Source organism: Pagrus pagrus (assembly GCF_965226575.1).
Source record: "Pagrus pagrus genome assembly, chromosome: 14".
Taxonomy (NCBI): domain Eukaryota; kingdom Metazoa; phylum Chordata; class Actinopteri; order Spariformes; family Sparidae; genus Pagrus; species Pagrus pagrus.
The window spans coordinates 10386239-10406464 of record NC_140198.1 but is presented as its reverse complement, the minus strand read 5'-3'; the positions used below and the strand labels follow the sequence as shown (position 1 = coordinate 10406464).

At 39.0% G+C, this 20226-nt stretch overlaps 2 protein-coding genes across 6 annotated transcripts in view; both read left to right on the top strand.

The window, feature by feature from the left end:
* aff4 (AF4/FMR2 family, member 4) overlaps positions 1-5059 on the top strand; it is a 36880-nt gene extending 31821 nt beyond the window's left edge. For all 4 annotated transcript variants that reach the window (XM_084373677.1, XM_084373676.1, XM_084373675.1 and 1 more), the window contains 2 exons: positions 238-455; positions 1153-5059. In XM_084373677.1, the coding sequence (XP_084229803.1) occupies positions 238-455; positions 1153-1280 (346 nt within the window). In that variant the 3' untranslated portion in view covers positions 1281-5059. The remainder of the gene's footprint in view (positions 1-237; positions 456-1152) is intronic.
* Positions 5060-7619: 2560 nt separating this feature from the next.
* Positions 7620-20226, top strand: part of shroom1 (shroom family member 1) — a 34776-nt gene continuing 22169 nt past the window's right edge. For both annotated transcript variants that reach the window (XM_084374456.1, XM_084374455.1), the window contains exon 1: positions 7620-7798. The gene's annotated coding sequence lies outside the window, so the exon portion shown is untranslated. The remainder of the gene's footprint in view (positions 7799-20226) is intronic.

The following is a 20226-nucleotide window of genomic DNA, read 5'->3' as shown; positions in this document are numbered from 1 at the left end:
CCTGTTTTTTTACATCTTGTTGTGAAAAACATTTTAAGCTCCTGAATCATACTGGGCAGCAATTATATTACACAACACTCCCATTAATGATTATTTTCAGTATTTTTATATGTCATGTGGTCACAGGTGTTTGTTTGACTTCTGTAAATAACTTATCCATTTACCACGCTGTTTCTAAACCAGTTACCACTCTCTCTCATGACCGAATCTGCCCGATTTTTCTGTTTCCTATCGCAGCAAGGCAGCGGGTATGCCCTCTCCGGTGTCTCCCAAGCTCTCACCGGGCACGGCCGGTGGCTACTCGGCAGTTAGCAGCAGCAGCAGCGCCAGCTCGTCTGTGACCATCCCTCAGCGGATCCACCAGATGGCTGCCAGCTACGTCCAGGTCACCTCCAACTTCCTGTACGCCACTGAGGTCTGGGACCAGGCTGAGCAGCTATCCAAGGAGCAGAAGGGTAAATTACTCAAACGCTTTTTGCTTTTCTTCACTAAATATGAGATTTTTTTGGTCTTTGTTGCTGAGGTGTGTTGCACTTGTGCTCACTTGTTGCACGGCTACACTTTCACAATTAGACCATAACGCTAATTCCAGTACGTGAAGTTTCATAAGTGAGTAAAGTCTGAACATTTAATTGAGACCTTAGTCGTGTGTCTTCACCTCTACCCTGCCTTCTTGTCACTTCTCTACACTATCTAATAGAGGAAGACATGCATGACAAAATATCATTTTTTTAAAAATGAGTACAGGTTAGATTTAGACTTGGACGTAATGACCTGATTATTATATTTTCAGCACTAGGGTTGCAACTTACTTATCTTCATTATTGATGAATCTGCCGCTTATTGTCACAATTCATTGATTTATTGACTAATCGTTAACTGTATGGGTCTTCCTGTTAATTATTTAAACATTTTACACAAAGATATTTCTTTCTTTCTGTAAAATACCTCGTGTCAGTGACGTACATGTTTAGCATCATGTTAATAGACAGAACAAATAATTGATTTTGAAAGAATAGAGAACAGATTAAAAGATAACTGTAGTTCTGCAAACTTCAGATGCGTTGTCCTTTTGTGGAAGCAGAAAGTAATAATAGATTTGCCCCGAGTTAACCGGCTTTCAAACTGACATTGTGTCTTTTGTTTCCTCAGAGTTCTTCCTGGAGTTGGACAAGGTGATGGGTCCTCTGATCTTCAACACCAGCAGCATGACAGAACTGGTGCGCTACACACGGCAGGGCCTACACTGGCTGCGCCTGGACGCAAAGCTTATTCCCTAGCGAGGACTGGCTCCCTGCACGCTGCTTCCACACACATACATACACACACACACACCTCAGCCTCGTGTGTTCAGCAACATGTGCTCAAGGACACGAAAGCATGCTCACACAGACAGACACACACATACAATTACGTACTGTATGCACACACACACACACACACACACAGTCCTCCTCCACACGTGATGAACTTCTCAGACATATCTCCAACACTGTGTCCATTTCCTACACCAGCTTGCCAAAAATACTGAGCAATTAAGCATCTCACACCGTCGACGGCACCACACAGGGAGAAGCATCCAAACTTGCAGCACAGGAACAAAAAGAGCTTACCGCCACGCTTCATGGATCGGCATTCTTACAAAAACCTTCGAAGGCCATGTTTTTATCTATTCGGCATGGAAGCGTGTTATGAATTTGCTTAAAAATGGGGTTTGGTTTTTAGGCTACTTTGGCTTTTAACTTTTTATTTGACTTTGTTTCACCAAAGTACCTCCCATGAACACCAAAGGTGCTTTAAAATGAAGGTTTCTCTTTATCATTTTTGTGCCTTGTATGTGAGCTCCAGGAAAACAAACAGCCACCCGTCATATCTGAATACATGGTTTTTGTTTTCTCCTCCTCCTCTTTTTTTTTTTTTTGCTTTAACTCATTCATTGCATTTTAAAACACTTAGCAGTTGATGGAAGCTGGTGACAATTATGTTTTTTATGCCAGTCATTTTAGATCACAGATTGTTGGGCACAAATTACGATACCTTACATGATTTCCTTCAAAGTTTCTTGTCATTAAAGGTTAATCTTGGAGCAAGCCCACAAGATTTTAAGGACTGTAGAAGGGCTACTGTGCACAGCAGATTAATACTTCTGACTCACATGTATTTATAAATGTTCTCTTTATTGATCAGTGTAATTTAATTTCCCACAATCATGAACTTCTTGTGGCCCTGCTGGTTGGTCTGGCTTGATGTAAGGAGCAGCATGGCCTCTAGAGGCCGCTAGCAGGAGCTTTTAGACACTTGGCCTTAATAAAATTGATCATGTCAATGTTCTCTCTAAGAGATTTGCTGTCTTTTAAGCTCCAGAATACAAATCTCCTCCTATGAAATGTTTTTAACGCTCGTAGCTACATTGTTCATTGAGAAATTTCCTCGAGGGTGAGTCACTTCCACACAGTGTTATTCATGTTTGATCCCCTTTGTTTGCTCAGTGTGTATTTTTCTAAGGAACAGCAGGGAGTGTCTTAAGTATTGAAATCATTTCCACGTACGCAATGCAGTTACTCACATTTGCAGTTTATAATAAAAACTGGGCCTGAGTGACCACTAAATTGGCACAACTAAAGCAAATTCATCTTGAAAGAAAGGATGTCTTTTTTTAGAGTCATTAGCAGTGTTGCATTTATAGAACAAAGAGTTTTAAATCTATGATTTATATATTTCAAAAATATAACGGCCAATATAGATTTTATTTATATACCAAGCAGTTGTTTTCCTTTTTTCATCTTCTGGCCAAGCAGAAGTATAACTTTTCAAATGCATTCTTGTAAAACAGGGTTGAACAAGGGTTATAAGATGCAAAGTATTTGTATGTGTAATTGTTCCTATTTAAATTTTTAAATCTTAATCATAGACGGTAGATAAGAAAGGCATCATAGCGTGGTACAGCAGGCGGGGTAAAGGTGCGTGTCAGCTGTCCAGGTGTGAACATTTCTGTTGGTTATTTAAAATTACTGGTTGTCATCAAGGGGAATATAGGTGGTGGTGGTTTTGAATGAAGACGTTACACACGACACCCAAGATCTCAGCTAACATTGGGGTGTTTGGTAATCGTCAATGACATGAAGGATGGCCTTTTTTTCTTTTTTCTTTTTGTGTATGGTTTTTTTTTTCAGCCCACTTCCGACTAAAACATGCTGGAAATATTAAAGCCTGGCCCAAATAGTATTCATGGAAACAAGTATTCGTTGGTTTTGTTGTAAAGGGAAATTACCATAAAGTTTCCGACCTGTGATATTCTGTAACTTTATGGTACTTTTCTTTGATTTTTCAAACATTTTGTGTTTTTTCACAGTCAAAACCTCATCTTACACTTTTTGTTTTTCATCTCAAGAGAAAACAAATCCGAAGAATTACTATTTGACCCAGGTTTTTACCTTTTTTGTTGTGTTTTGTCTCTTCTTTCCTTCACTGGCTCCCTGGCCTTTATCGTAGGAGGGGATACTGTTATTTCCTCTTGCACTTGAAGAAGAGAAAAGTCAGAGGAGGTATTATTTTAATCTATGCAGGATTTTTACAAAAAATTAAAAGATCTGTCTCTGTGGAAAAGATTTAATTTTTTTAGGCTTGGGATTTTTTTCCCCCGCTCCTTTTTTTCCGCCTCAGTGAGAAACCTGTTGAACTCAAGTGTCCGATGCCTTTAGCTTTTTGCAATTTTTGTGTACTGGTTTAGTATATATGTGTATATAGATCTGTTTTTATAACCAAACACAGATGGCATGAGCCATTTTGTACTTAAAGCTGGAGGCCACTTTTCTCATAGGAATTCCTCTGTGGGTTTTGCCAGCCCAGTTAATGTCTTCATACACTGGTACACTTTGTAAGTACAGGTCCGCGCCTTGTGTTCCCTACACTATCTTGTAGTCAAAATGTACAAAATTTAGCATTAGAATAATTTTTAACAGTTTGCTACTCACACTTATTTATTTTTCTGCCCCTTTGCTTAATATTTTTTTCTATTTTTGCCATTTTAAGGAGTACCATTTTATGAAATAGGAAGATGTAAATGTGTTGGGGTTGTTCATGATGAGATTTCATTGTAAGTAGTGATTAATATTAATTCTAACTTGAAAGAATCCAGGGTAAGATGAGTTTTTTTGACATTCAGTAGGAAGATGTTAACACTTGCATGTTTCTATTTAAATACAAATGTATAAATTGTAAATATAACATTTCTTTAAGGGTGAATTTCTACTACAGGTTGACATTTTTATTGAAATTTAAAAATGCTGTAAATACATTTGTGAGATACTTTATGCACATTTTTTTTTTTTTTTTTCCTCTGTGGGCTTTTGTGTTCTTCTTCCAAGTTGTTACGGACGACATCCCAGTCTCTTAACACTGTATATCAGATTGATTTCTCAGTCTTTTTTCTTACCGTGCTCGTATTCTTTGTCTTCTGCTTCACTGTCTCTCAGTATCATGGTCGCCAAATAATCATTAATGTCTCTAGATCCAAGTGCGAATATTTTGTCTTCTCTGTATTTGATATGGAGGCGTGTACTTTTCATGAAATGTATATTGTTGATCTCATGGGATGGATGAATGGATGGATGGTGTGTACAGTCCGTTGTGTAAAACCGCGTCTGTTTTCGTCCTCATGAGAGAGATGTATTTACTATTTGTCCCTTTTGAACAATTGGTCCAACATGTCTTTTGAAACAGAGGTATTTCTCTACAGGTCAAAACAGTTGTAGCAGTTTATACAGTATGTTGTATAACACCTTTTTTTCTAAAAGTTGTCTCTGGAGTGAGACCAGCAGCATACACTATGTACAATAGTCTAAATTGGATTAGTTTTAAGAGAACTGATGATAGAGATACTATATATGATGGATGCAATATGATTAAAGGTACTCATTGAGTTTGATCTTCAAACTTAGTTTATGTAATTTAAAAGCATTCTTGTGAAGTGAGTATTAATTGTGACTAATGAGAGTCTGTCCTGAATATTCTTTGTATTTTGCCGTATTGAGAATAAAATATATATGGATATGTTTAATGGGGTGTTACTTACTTTTATTTCAGCAGCATGAGCCAGCTTGACTCAAACATCTCATGTCTTGTCTCAAAATGTATTTGTGTAACTCTAAAAATGCAGCCAGAGAATCCATTAAAGCTGGGGTCGGTAAGTTGGAAAAACCGTAAAAGACCAGGCTAGATTTTGAAAGTACTCGCCATTAAACCCTACCCCCTGCACTCAGGCCTCTCTCTGAAGCCACTCCCCCTGAAACCATGAACGCGCACTGTCAGACAACTGCCGACGGAGTCCGAGTCCTCACAAGCGGTGAGAAGGAGAGTGTATCAGTGCATCCTTTTCATCATATCATCTCACTACAAGTAGCTACCTCATGTCTCATTCACCTATAAGTAAACACCTAATATTATCATATTGAACATAAACAACAAACATAGCCATTGCTAGTACCTGCTACATGTTTTCCATTTCCGAATATTGTCTGTTCAAAACTGTGGGATAATAAAGTTTTCTGAATCTGAATCTTACTAGATCAACAGTTACCTCATAGACTAGTTGCGACCAAAATTAGATGGATGCCAGTCACATAAAACTTTATTTAAGACCCATGCATCTGCTCAGCCTCTCTGACAGCAGAACAGTACCTGTTCTCCAGCCATCTCGAAGCATATCAATTCATGTATGAAGTAACTGTGAATTAACTTATCTTGAAATATTTTTTTTCCAAGGCGATATACTGCTTCAGGTGATATTTGGGAATACTAAAGTAGAACTCGAAATAAATAAGACAAATAAAATGCCTATTTAGGACAGAAAATTTGACTTTTTTTTTCAACGGTAAACTTAGAGATTCCCTGTGGAGTTTTCTTTTAAGCAAACAAAAGTTGTTTTTGCATTCAGTGTTTCGCAACAAAACACACTGTTTGTATCCCTGAGGTGTATGAGCATCCCCATGTAAGCCATGCTGCTATCATCAAAAAACTGGGTCAAGATCGCCCTTTTTATCTCTGAAACTGATGTTCCTTTGGGTGCACAACTGGAACCTAAGTAACACTCTTTCAGAATGTTAATAAACACACATGAAATACCCAGTTTAAAATATTTTTCATATTGGTTTATTGCCTAAGAGCAAAATGTCAATGACCATATTTCAATGTATAAATATGTCATTACATGTAATGGTTCTGCATACATAAGTACACAAGTATTAGCTACAAAATATACTCACTGTATCAAAAGTACAAATCGCTTCTCTTTGTGTTTTTTTATTATATACAGTAAGAATTACTGGGTTAGTGTTAGTGATGCATTATAAGTGTTTTTTATATAGAAGCTTAATTTTCAAAGCTGTTAAATAAATGTAATGGAGTAAATGTACTATATTCTCTGAGAAGTAGAACTATAAAGCATAAAATGAAAATACTCCAATAAATACTTGCTGCTGTCAACAGGCCCAACCTGTGAATAAATTGCCACCAAGTGGTCATGAGCTGCTATTGTCGTTGCTGTCATCACATCAGTTTGAGCCTTACAATCACTAATTCATCACCAATGACAACTTGAACAGAAAGAAATGAGATTTAAAAAAAAATATATGAGTTTAATCGTCTTATTTGTGATATTTAAAGGCTTCCTGGCTAATGAAATTAGAGATAAGGAAGCTTTTAGGCAAAACAAACCAGTGTAGTAGATGTTTTAAAGACAAACATGTACAAATCACAAGGTTAAAATAGTTCTTGCTCTCTCATCTGAAGACAATTTGCAATCATTTTAGAAAAACAAAACAAAACTGGATCCAAGTTACATCAGTCTTTTTCACTATATTACCAATGCTTCATTCTTTATGTATGTGACATGCAACATATTGTCACCCTGTCCTTAAAAATAATAGCCTACTTTAAATGTTAATCTAACATGTGTTCCTGAATCTTCCAATCTGTCTAACACTGATTGATTATGGAGTAATAAGTATTGCCAATTGGCATTGGTGGTGGCCCGGTAAATGATCATATTCTATTACTTTATTATAAAATAACCCAAATAGTGTAGCCTCAGTTGTTTGTCACTTCCAATAAGAAACAGACCTTCCCGGGTTAATCTTTCTGTGCATGAAACAAAGGTATTCAAAGTAGTTTATATAGCTTTGCATTGCAGAGCCTCTTAGAAATGATTAGCGCCTTTCAATCCACATTGTGCTGCCCTGAGAACATTAACTCTTATGTAGACTGATGGGGTTTTTTTTTTCAAGGCCACTTTGTCTTTTCACATTTTATTTAGCTTTATTTTAAATAGTTATCATATTCACATTCACATTTTTTTCATTAACACTGATTACGTGTCTCTGTCAGTGAATTCAGTAAAGTAGTTAATGTCTGTTTAATTTTAGCTTGATCCAAGATCATCAAAACAATACAGAGAAAATCCCGTTTTCACTCTTCCGCCATTAACACGGACTGGCCAATGAGGTGTCGTGTATTCCCACAATCCCCGCCCCCCGCTGCTTCTGATTGGTCTACGCGGCGTTCTATTACCTATCATCCGCTTCTCCCTCTCTCCAGGGAATAAGGTAAGCTAACTGCGGAGCGAAGGAAAAAGGAAAGCTCATTACCGAGGGATGCGAGGCACGTCAGCAAACTACTAGAAAGTGAATCTTATCCCGTCAAGTTTATATATTATACCTGAAACTCTTTCGAGAAGGGGAAACACAACCGAGAGGAGCAAGGACTACAAGTGGAGGAGCGCGAAGTGACCGGGAATCAGCAGGTACGTGAAGGGGACTTTGGTAATAGCAGCAGGTGCAGGGTTAGTATCGCTGCGGTGGCTGCTCAGTTTCGGTTGTCAACTGTCATCCTTTACAATACAATGTCGTCTAAAAAAAGAACATATGATGGTTTCAGGAAGCTTAACGGTTTATTTAATTTTTATGTGCACCTCTCTTTGTAGGTGTAGTGTTTTTAAAAGTTGTAACGCGTGTGAAGTTAAATAAACGCCGTCCTTTAATAAGCTAGGAGGAACGTTAGCTAGTGCTCATCGTGTTATTGAACGCAGCACGTCACCTGTTGCATTTTCTAGAGTATTATGCTCATATTTACGATATTTATTGTTAAGTAATTGTTTTTATCCTTAAATGTGGGCCTATTTGTCACCCTGGGCTTTGAGGAACACAGCTGACAGTTGAATTAATGATGAAAACTAGGGTTATTGGACAAAAAGCAGCCCAGACTACTCTTCTCATCACATTTAATTGCCATTACCATGCTCTCTGTGCTGTACATTACTTATGCAACACTGGAAAAATAATGCCACTTCAAAATCAGGATGAAGACAAGGTGAAATTTACTTGAAATAAGATGCCCTAAGATGAAGTCCCTGTATGACACATTAGATTATAGTGTCTTACATTAAAGGGGTGCTATGTAGTTTTTGGAGAAGAAAATCCAACTCAGAATTTTAATGTTTACAATATAAATGAGGTTATAATACAAACTCAGAAGCTAGAAAGGTGGCAGGGTCCGCCAAATATAAACACATTTAGTTTGATGAGGCATGAAAAAAACAGTCAATGAAGATCTTAGAATTTCTGCCCCAAAACAACATAGTGCACCTTTAAGTACATATTTTGACTAGAAATAAAACAAATACACGTACAAGTTTTTACGGTGAATGTCTGTTGTTTGCCAGTATTGTGAGAACAACACACTATTGTCCTTCCCTAGCCTTATCTCATTGCCTCAAATTGATACCTGGCCCTGAATTATGCACAGGAGGGCCTTTCTACCTAATGACTGGACTATGTTTTATTTAAAGTGGGAACAAAAGGCGCCACGGCCGTGGCAGGGCTGCTTTGGGATGAAACCAGACACTGGTGTTTTGTGCTGTGGCTGAAACTGAAGCACTCATGCGGTACGTTGGTCAGATGGTGGGAGCAGGAGGAGCACACTGGGTTCTCTGTGCGATCTTGATCCTGCTCAGGCCGCTGACCCGGATTGACTCCGATGCACCCACGGAGTCTGACCTGGAGGCTGCGAAGAGACCCTCGCAGAGATGTTAGCGCAGAGTAGACGTGCATGTAGGTGTAATTCATAAAGACTAGACGCAAACTAAGCACAGGAACTCAAACACCTGTTGATCCAAAGCTCATCTATTGTTGCACTGCTTGCGTAGTCATGCACCAAAGGATGTTTGGACTTGGCGTGCACAGTGCATGATGACTTGACACAAAGCCAAAGCAATGTGACAAGCAATACACATTTTGTGAATTGCTGCATACAGGTGGTTTTATGTATGATAGCTTGAGTAGCAGGTGGCAGGAAGATTAAAGAAGAAAGGGAACAGGAAACAAAAGATGGAGGAAACAGAAGGGCGAGGCTATAAAAGAAGAGTAGGGTCACAAAGCCACAGGACATAACTAGGTGTTGAAACATGATCTCTTTCTCTGTCTTTTGCTGTCTCTCTTTCCTTTTAAGGTAACAAGAAATATGTGCATTGTATTGATGAACAAAATAGTATAAATGTATAAAGTTTAATTCACAATAGCAGGGGTCAGGGTTCGGGATGTGCCGTTGTTTGACCTGGTGGGGCTTGTGGCCTGTTTTTAACAGTGGAAAATTACTCTTAGTGTGTTCGAATGTGTGGTTTTGAGTTGAATGTTTACATTCTTTCAGTGACCTTTCACACAGCCTTCCACTAAAACGATGGACTAACTGGTTTGGCTATGGTAGTATGGTATGTAGGTTACGAGTTCAGACAAATTTTGCAGCAACAAGGATTCTCATAATGAAAAATTACTTGCCGAGTAAAAATTGCGTTTTAAAAAAATGCTGAAATTTTCACTAACTAGGGATGTTCCTAATGACCAATTTCCATGATGTTTAAACACAAGTGAAACACTTTTTGTGGACTAGTCTTAAAGTAAAAAAACATTCAGAAAACAGTCAAAATTGAGCACAGTTTATAAAAGCCCTTTGAAACCATTAATCACATTCTTCAATGACCAAATCTTATTTTAAATGCTGCTGAAATGTGTGGCCCCACAATCCTATCCTTATCCTACAAAACATAACAACAACTCATTAAATAAAAGTTAGGAGGAGTCAGGAGAAGGAAGGACGTAATGAAATTTCAGTCCAAAATGTCAATATAGAATTAAAATGTGTATATGAATGTTAAACGTTTAATCAACTCGTCAACCAATCGTGCACATCCCTACCCACGACTGATACTGACTGATGAGTTGAGGTTTTAAAAATTGAATGAAACATCACATTACATAACGCCGCTGTTATTAAATCATCACTCTGCGCGGTGTCAGTTTGAAGTCATTAAGTTGTCAGAGTGACATAATACGCAAGGATGTAGCAGGAAGCTGTCAGAGTTATAAATCAGTTAACAGACTGTGGTTTCTGTCAGTTGTACCTGCATTGTTTAGCTTGTCCTGTAATGGAAGTGTGATATTTCACTTCTTCCATTGAACCTGCATGATGTAAGACTTTCACTTGCATTGTTCGTTCCAGGAAATAAAAGCAGTAAGGAAATAGCTAACTTGGTGAGGGAATGGGGAATTCAGTGGCGTTTTGGACCAGTCGCTGACCAAAGTCCAACAGACCTCTAATTATCAAGGGTTTAATGGGTAATAAAGTCAGACTGTTCAGGGTGGCGTATTGGAGATAAAGTCAGGACATTGTGTCATCGTGGTGATATAACATTATAATTCAGCTTTAGTTAGCATGGAGGCTAGTTAGCAACAGGTGTAGCGTTCTTTTTTGTGAAGTCATTGTGATGTCATCCTCTGACCTTGGAAACGTTGATAAGACGTTGGATGCACATTTTAAAGTGCATGAATGTAACATGCAGGTATTCAGGCAGGTCATATGACATCATTGCAGGAATAAGTAGGAAGGTCACTTTAAACACTGATAAGACGATCAAAGTGAATGATTTGATTCTCTTGAATAAGAAGACAGATGAGGAAGCGTGCAGCCTGCTTAAGATGCCATATTCAAGTGAAAATTTCCCCCTTGAGTTAATAAGTAATAGGAAAGAATGAACGCAATATGAGGTTATTGTCATTAGCAGGCTTGCTGTGAATGGAAACATCAATCCTCAACTTCAGAGTAAAAGCCGCAGTAAGTAAATATTACTTTAACAGTGCGTCATTATGGTCGAACTTGAGCTTATCGATGAGCTTATGTGTGTATTCTGTCACAGGCATAAACCTGTGAAGGTGTTTATTGTGGTAGTCATAGATGTGAAGGTAATGTGAGGCCGAATTAAGAAACTTTATGTCCATAATCACAGTGAAGACTTTCTTCTAATGAATCGACTGACTGGTATTTTTCATGGTTGATACATGGTTGATAATTGTCTGTTTGTCCCTAGTATAAAGATTACAACTGAACTATCGCATTATCTGACCGCTTTCCTCTGAAGTCCATAAATGATAATGGGGACAAAGATTGCTGGTACATAAGTAGTTTGTGGCTGTTACCTAAAAGTGCTATACTTAATATTTCTGGATAAACAATAGATGAAATTACTATATGCAATGCAAAGTTTGAAAGGGGCCATTAAAAAATAACAAAATTGCAGAAAGTTATGACCGGACCCTGCAGAGCATTTAAGCTCTTAGCGTTTTTCAGTTTATTGGTTTTCTCTCACTGCTCTCATCAGTATTGTTTTCAGTAAAAAAGCTCTAAAAACCCACTGTAAGCTACCTGCCGAGCGCCAGACAGCCGACATTATTCTCAGGGGTTTGTGAAGAGCTAACGGAGATAAAAGGAAAGTGAATATTGGACTTAGTCACTGAAACACAACTCCAAATTAATACTACTACTACTTCTTCCTCTCCAATTTAATACATTTAGTTACTAGTCACTGTGCAGATTCAGATTATTCAGTGTTTATAGGCTACTAACTGTGAAGTGTAACTAATCAGATATTTTATTTATTTTTTTATCAGTTTATTTTATCTGCAATCTGACAGAAAAATCACCAATTCTGTCAGTAATTGACCCAAAAGGGAAAAACACCTTCCTGGTTCAGTGAATTATTTCAAGGATGTGGATATATTTTTCATCTTGTCCTTCACTTTGGGCAACACCTGCATGTAACAGGTGGGATCTGTGTGCACACTTCACCTCACTGACATTCCAGACGTGGCGGGGGTCCTCCTCAGAGAGACTGCCAAGACAGGAAGCACATGGGTTGATTTCAAAACGCTCTGTGTTTGTTGAACATTGGCAAAACTATCTCTAACACCATCCATCACACATTCACAGCCTTCCCTTCTCTCTTTCCTCACCTGTTGTCTAGTTTCTTCTCTTCAGTTGTTACTGCGGAGCTCTTTTGTGCTGGCAGGGCCAGGGGGCTTTTTGTTGTTTTTTTTTTACCTGGGTTTGACCACTCACTGGTCTGCAGTTTTGAGTTATTGTCAGACCCTCCTTCTTTTGTCAGAGTAACAGAGAGTCCTCTTCAGGTCCTATAGAGCACATGGATGAAAAGGAGACAAATGGCTGACAGAGGTTATCACTGGCTAATGGGAGACCCCCTGAGGGATGGCTGGAAAGTGTGTATGGTTATGTGTGTCTGTCTGCTTGCCTATTCTGGTTATCTGACAGGACCACACCTTTACTATTGTATGGCCCTATAGGACCCTCACTGGGATATGGCAGTGTCGTATGTCACGTAGGTATGTGTGTGTGAGTAACCTATTTGTATAGGCAGCTTTTAAAACTATGTCCTAATCCTTTTCCCTATTTTTGGGGAAAATGTAGATGGACCGAAAATATAAGTGTTGCAACAATGTACAAACCACAGATTTGTTGAAACTTTACATTTCTTTGTGTTTTAACTTTAAGTCTCATTAGGTTCAATTTTAAATTTTAAATTTTATCGCTTATAGTCTGGTTAGGAAAAGATCATGTTTTGGCTCCCCGGCTTCTGTCGCCACAATGTCTTGTTAAAAAATACTTGGTTTTTGGCTGCAAATTGGTCTAATATCTCATCAAAAATAGCCACCAACACAGCTGGAAAATGTCCCCCGACGTCCCGTGGTTTTCCGCTTACAGGTTGAAGGTTGGTTGCACGATCTTCAACAGTGGTCTCTCACTTGGCAGCCGTCTCGCGGTCTTGCCACCACCATCCCTTCCTCCTTCTGATGAGAAAGTCATCTCGTGCACACGTTATCTGAACACAATATGGTATTGTTGAGATGGCGGTATGATCCTTGAGAGCTAACAAATATGAGAAATTTTAATCCCTTACAGAACATTTGCAAAATATTTTGAAACCTGCATTGTTTCCATAAATGTTTATGAGTTAGCAGTCTTCTTCTCTCCGACCTTAGCTGGCAAGACATGTGCTTCATAGCCCTTCTTGAGGTCAAAAAGTCCACTGGGTACCTTTAAGTAATAAACAAGTTTGCGTCTCTCTCCGTCACCGATTCAACAAGTAATACTCTACACTCATCTGTCAGGATTCTGCGACTAAAACGTGTTCAGTTAGCATGAGTAGCAACAGCTACAATGGCTGAACAACAAATATAAAGCCACTTATAGAAAGTCCATTCGGAAATGACCAAATTTAATCCAAATCCAAGCCACACCGCTTGGCTGAAATACAAAAACATCACAGATTTTAAGGTTTTAGACTGCCGATGTTAAGATAGTCAAAAAAGTGGCCTATACAGAGAAGGAATCAGACTTTCTCCGAAGCTGCTCCTGTTTCACTATTTGGACTGTGCTGCAACCCTTCATCCTTTGTGTGTTTGAGAGGGAAATAAAGAAAGTCAGACTATAGGGTGTGTGTGTGTGTACTGTACCTCCATAATACACCGTGCTAACAGGTCTGCTGGAGGGCCTTCTCAGGTTTCATAGCCCCTGATGAAAAGGTGTGGGTGAGGGGTTGTCACTGAGACCTGAGCTGACCACAGATGCAGTAATATGGCTGTGATATTGACTAATAAAAAGAGGCATTTACAGCTGTCTGACATGTTGGGAAGTAGAGGCTTGATGTCTTTTTTTTGTGTGTGTGTGTCTATCTGTGTGTGTCCAGTCAGAGCTTGTGACTCAGCTATAGCGGCACAGCAAGTCCTTTTTTTAGATTTTTTTTAGATTAAATGAAATGATTAGTCGATGATCACAGCTTCTTCGATAATTAATTAATCATTTCAGTGTTTTTTCAAGCAAAACCTGTCAAATGAAATGATTTATTGCTTTTCTTTGTTTAATATCATTGTGAACTGAATATCTATTGAGGACTTTCCCTTGGTCTCTGAGAAGTTGCGATTTTCCTTATTTTCTGCCATTTAATAGACTGACAATTGGAGATTCAAAGATGAACTGATCAGTTGCCAACTATTTTGATAATTATTTAATTGGTTTGAGTAAATTTTCAGGAAAAGAAATCTAAAATTCTAATTCCAGCTTCTTAAATGTAAATATTTCCTGGTTTCTTCTGTGGACACACTGACACACTTTTCACACACATTTCTTACCATTTTCCAGATCAAACAACTAATCAATTAATCGTGAGAATATTTGACAGATTCATTGACAATGAAAATAATCATTGTTCGCAGCCCACCTACCATGAATCAATAGGAAAAAGTAAATACCAAGTCTGATTCCCATTGGACTTTTTGAGACCACTAATCTATGAACTGACTGAAATGAGCCAGAAATCAGCAAGAAAAATGTGACTCAAATGTACAAACATTTAGCCAAGACATACAGTTATTTATATGAGGTCAGTGAATTGAATGCAAGGGTATATTTTTCATTCAAACTAGCTTAGAAAGAGTAATGTTGCCTCTAGTAGTCATGCCACTGCTTCCTCTGGCAGCACCATATCGGGCTACAACACTATTTCTCTCTGCCAGGTTACAAAGTCCAGAGCGTTTTGCACTGTTTTCTGGTGAAGTTTAATCTCTGTGTGATTTATTTTACTGCCTCACCACCCCTCCTCCCCTGATCTCCCTCTCCTCCCCTGCTCGGAGGTAGGAAACCTGCGCTGCTAGCAGTAAAAAGGAGCCCATTGTGATTACCTCCCCCAAAATTAACCATGGGGGCAGACTCTGTGCTGCGAAACACAATGGAGATTAGAATCCACTTGACTCCTGACTGCGATGATCAGTACTATTAGGTGACTGTATATGTTTCAAAAGCAGGACGATTTAAAGTTAACACCGAGCATTTGGTCTCTGCAGAGGCGTTGATGTAACCGTCTGTAGCCTGAGGTGTAGGTGGAACTGTAATTATCAGCACATTAGACTCATCTGTTCTTTCAATACAGCTCCGACATGTGGTTTTACGTCAAATATACTGAGGTGGAGGTGCAAAATCACGATCCACGTGGTAATAGCGCTGCGAGCTAACAAAGAACTACTGTATTGTGGATAAAATAATAATTTTCTTTTTCATTGTTACATTATTATCATAATATAGCTTTCTGCAGCATAAAGCAAACTTCTCAGAGAAAAAGCGCTTACCCAGGATTACTCAGTTTGAGAGACTTATGAGCCTGTTTAGGGAAATATAGGTTGGCTGTGTTGCGTTGATCACTTGCTTCATAACGTCCTGAAGAATGACAAAACTAGCTAAATGGTAACTCCATCTGGAACAGATGTTATTGGTTATTGGTGCTTTAATGCCATAAAACATTTTTTTTCTTTTTGTTATCCCACGGTGTGATTTTGAAACTGTAGCAGAACTAGTTTGCACAGTATGTGGGCATGGAAAAGCCATTGAGGAACAGGTTGAAAGCTGAGCTCTTTGCACTATAAAATTTAAAACTGCAGTTTCTTTTTTCTCGCGCTAAAACCTGTCCATGAAATCTAATTTATTCCAGGTTCATTTTACAGAAAAATTCCCCCTGTAGACGTGATGTGGAGATTGAGAGGGCGAGAAACAGGAGAGAGGAACTAGTTACTCAAACTTTGCTTTTGTTTTTATGGAGCCCAAATTAACACTTTTTTTATGTGGGGTAATACAAAGGCTGTTTTGCAATACATGTTCATTTATAATAACATCTGTTCATCCTGAGTCATTTAGATCCTGTTGTTAGTTCTGTTCTTATTTGCATATCTTTTGGATAATGTTTGGTGATGCTTGTGTTTCTGTGCAAGGACGTACGAAGCCAAGGACAGTCTGCCCTAAAATTTGGAACGACTCCATGTTTTTAACTAAATTCAAGCATAAATTGAGATTGGTGCAACAAAGTCCACTTCAGTGAGGGTATTTGGACATAAATTTAAAAGCTCAGGCCATCAAAAAAACAGCAGGCTTGGTGAAAATGGATACTTCAGAGATGTGAGCAAGCCATCTGTTATTGTGTGTGCTATGGCCTTTTCCGTATCAAATTTTGTCTCACAAGGTAGGGGCAAAATGTTTGCTGTGGTCTGCTCCGGACTAATAAGTTAACATTTTTTAGGTGCTTAAATCAGCATCTGTTTGTCAGGTGAATCTCCCTAATGTCTCAATAGTCTACATGAACTAAAGCACTCGTTAAGACAAATAGAGACCCAAAGTCAGACTTAAAGTGATCTCTGACCAGTGAGTTGACATGCCCCAGTTTTTGTGTGCCCTAGTTTTTTTGTGTGCTATACTCTGTTGTTTCACAGTAAACTAAATCGGGCAATGTCAATATTTCTCTCATGTGTTTCATTCAGACTGTAAAATTGCAAAGTGGAGAGTTGAAAAGCCATTCGCAAATACTGAAACTCAGCTTTCAGCTTTCTCAGCTTTCTCTACAAGGAAAGTGTCAAGACTCCCCCTCACATTCTTTAACTTTTGCCTGTGTCTGAGGAATAAGTGGGAAACAAAAGTGTAAATAGAGGAGAAGGAGACTGAAAGAGATTTGATCTTGAGGCTGTCAAGGCCAATAAATTAGCGGATTTTGAAGGACGGTAACATGAGGCATGTGAGGACACCTGTTACCCACATCTGCTTAATTATGGATCATCACTTCCACTTGAATTACTCTCCTCGCTCTATGAGGGTGAAAACAGAAATGCGGAGACTGCTGGCCACATGGTAATTTGTTTAATATCACCGGATACTGGCAGATCACATTGAGCAAGTACACTCTCCTCAACAAGATCAAAATCTACTTTCTCTTGGCTCAGATCTGTCAGTAACTTCAGCGGCAGCCATGTTGGGGTCAACGTGGAAAGTGAATGTTAACAGTTCGCCCTCACACAGTGTCTCCGTCTGCCTGCCGGCTTCTTTTGCAATTCAAATCTCTGCTGCAACACTGAGCAAATGTTTCCCTGTTGTCCAGCTGCCGCCGCTCTACAGGGCAGCGTATCGTGTATCTTTCCTGTCCTTTTCATGCCTCTTAAAGCATCCTGGCAGGTATAAAAGGAGAGATTAGAGGCATGTCTGTTCACTTTCATCACGCCATATTAGATAGTAGACAGTGATCCAGTTTCTCACACCTTTTTTCCTATTTATCCTCACATTTCTCTTTGTTTTCTTCAGTTTCGCCTTCCTCAGCTGACATGATGTCACTGACATACTCTTGTAACAGCACCTCCATGCACGAATGACTCCTGCTCTCAGTGAGCCTTCTCCTTTGACGTCAGTGGATATGTAGAGTTTGTGTGTATGCTGCTCCTTGTAGCGTAAATGATGTGTTATCCTACTGTTCATCCATTCCAAGTAACCAAAAGGATTCAATCACGCATGACTGGAACTTGCTCTAATTATTGGTTAAACATGTGCATCTGTGATAATTTGGGCAGGTGTGCTGTTACTATGCATGATGTCTGAAGTGTATATGGCTGTATACTGTTGGAGACTGGAATGTGTGTTTTTTTTCCCCTTCAAAACTAGCCCCTGTATAGCTTCTTGTCCATTTGGTGGTCTGAAAATGTCCATTCATTGGGAGTAATTGCTTCTTATTAGATGGCTCTTGGGGAGCAATAAGGCCAGACGAGGAATGCAGTTTGTCTTGGAGCTCAGCAGGTCATTTAGTACTGTAACGTGACTTTGGCCGCTGCAGGAGGTCGAACGATTACGGGGGGGGACGAGGACACCCAATTCTAATTGTGTTGTCGGAGTGTCTATTGGTGTAAAGACTTAAGATTTATGTGGCTGCAGAAGGACAGGGGTAAAGTTTTGTGTGTTTGCCCATTAAAGATGTTGGTGTGCAATATGCAATATGCGCAGCGAAATGGATGAAAATGCCTCAAGGAGGCCTTGATTTAACTAAATGTTCTTTGTCACTTTGCCTTTTAGTAATCACTCATTGGCAATTCATGCATTCATAATTGGTGTGAAAGTATCTCTCTGCAAAAAACGCCCTTGGCACCAAAGGCTGACAAACTGGTGACGGCAGTTCGAGTCTGCGCTTAGGCGGGTTTAGGTACGTGTGGAACTACTTTTTATTGTAAGCTTGACAGTGGTGGATATTTTTGAGGAGAACTCAGGACAATTTCTTGCTGTGTTTTTGGCAACCAAAAGTGGATATTTTTTCACAGGAGGTCGGGCCATATCCAACCATGTTTGTGGCGACATAACTGGGTTTTTTTAAGGAGACCATGGGACATTTCCAGCCGTGTTTGCTGTGACCAAAACAGGTATTTTAATCGAAGCAATTATGTTTTTCAAACCCTAATCAAGTGTTTTTTCTGCCTAAACCTAATCAGAGAATAAGCACATCGTTGTGTCAGGAGAGAAATAGAAAATTTAACAAATGTCATTGCAAAATAAAGAAAAGAAAACGTACTTAACTCATCTTTTTTCTGGTGATTGGGTTGATCCAGGCCTGTTTTTCCCATCATTACATGACAAACAAATGTTAAAAAGGCAAAACAAAATAGAGCAAGACTTGGTTGGAAAAAGGGCGGTTTAGTCTGATAGCAGTTTTTGATTCCTTTGAGCTTGTTTCTCACAAAATAGGCTTGTAGATAGAGCTGCAATGATTAGTTGATCGGACAGGATATCTATGGTGTTTCCCTGCTCCAACAAACCTGATTCAAATGATCAGTTCGTTATCAAGCTCTGCTGAAGCCTGATAACAAACAATTCATTTGAATCAGGTGTGTTGAGACAAGGAAACATCTAAAACATGCAAGACAGGGGCCCCCAATGACCAGGAAGTATTTTTTCAAGCAAAAATGGCAGCAGAAATGTGAATATTTTCTGATTTTCTTTCCCCTCTTTGATAGCAAACTGAATATCTTTGGGCGTCAAGACGTCACCTTGGACTCCAGAAGACAGTCGACAGATAAATTGATACTGAAAATAATAATTTGTTATAAAAAACATTCCTTTTAAAGTAATATCACTCTGCAGTTCGTCACCTTGTTGCTTTATTGAACGTAACCCCACAGGTGTATATTCCTGTGATTTTCCTTTATGCACAGTTGTTTGTTCTACCAGGAAGTGTCCTGCAGACTGTCCTCTTATCAAGTACACTATACTCACCTGCTGTGACATCTGCACAGAGCGGTAGATAACTGGTGAGATCACTGCATAGTCGAATGTCTGTTATGTAAGAGATATTTGAATGCCGCAGGGTACTCGATAATGTTTAAGCACAAATAACAGTATTTTTAAGAACTAGTGTAGAAAGTGAGAGCAGATGTGTCCTGCAGACAACAGTGCAAATGTTGCTACTGGGATCCGTTTGGATTAGACCTACTTATCTAAAGGATAACTGAACACTGGCTATAGTCTGAAGTATAGATGTGTTAGATAAGCAGCATTAGCAGCTGGAAATTTGAATGTTTGAACAAGATTTGCATGTTATGTTTTAAGCTTTCAGACTGAGAGCTAGGAATAGAACAACCTGTTTGTTTTACCTGCTCTACCTGCCCTAATTGCTTATCACGTACATTCCTCTCCGTGTGCCACCGCCAAAAGAACCAAACCAGTCGAACTATCAGTGATAAGGGCAGGGTCAGAGTGCTGCCATAAAGAGTCAGGTGTTTGGTATCAGCAGATTGTTTTATATGGTTTTTATATTGTTACGGGAAAACTTTCTAGACTTTCTCCAGGGCCATAAATTGTGTGACGAAAGCATGAATGCAAAAAGTCGCTGTCTGCTCTTATTTGGTAACGAACCATTGTAATGACTAGATGATGGAGCTAGATGAAATTCATCTCAAGACATTTCTCTGGATAAGTAAGCGTGCTGAACAAAAATGTAACACTGGAAATACAAATAATTTTAAAAAATACAGAAGTAAA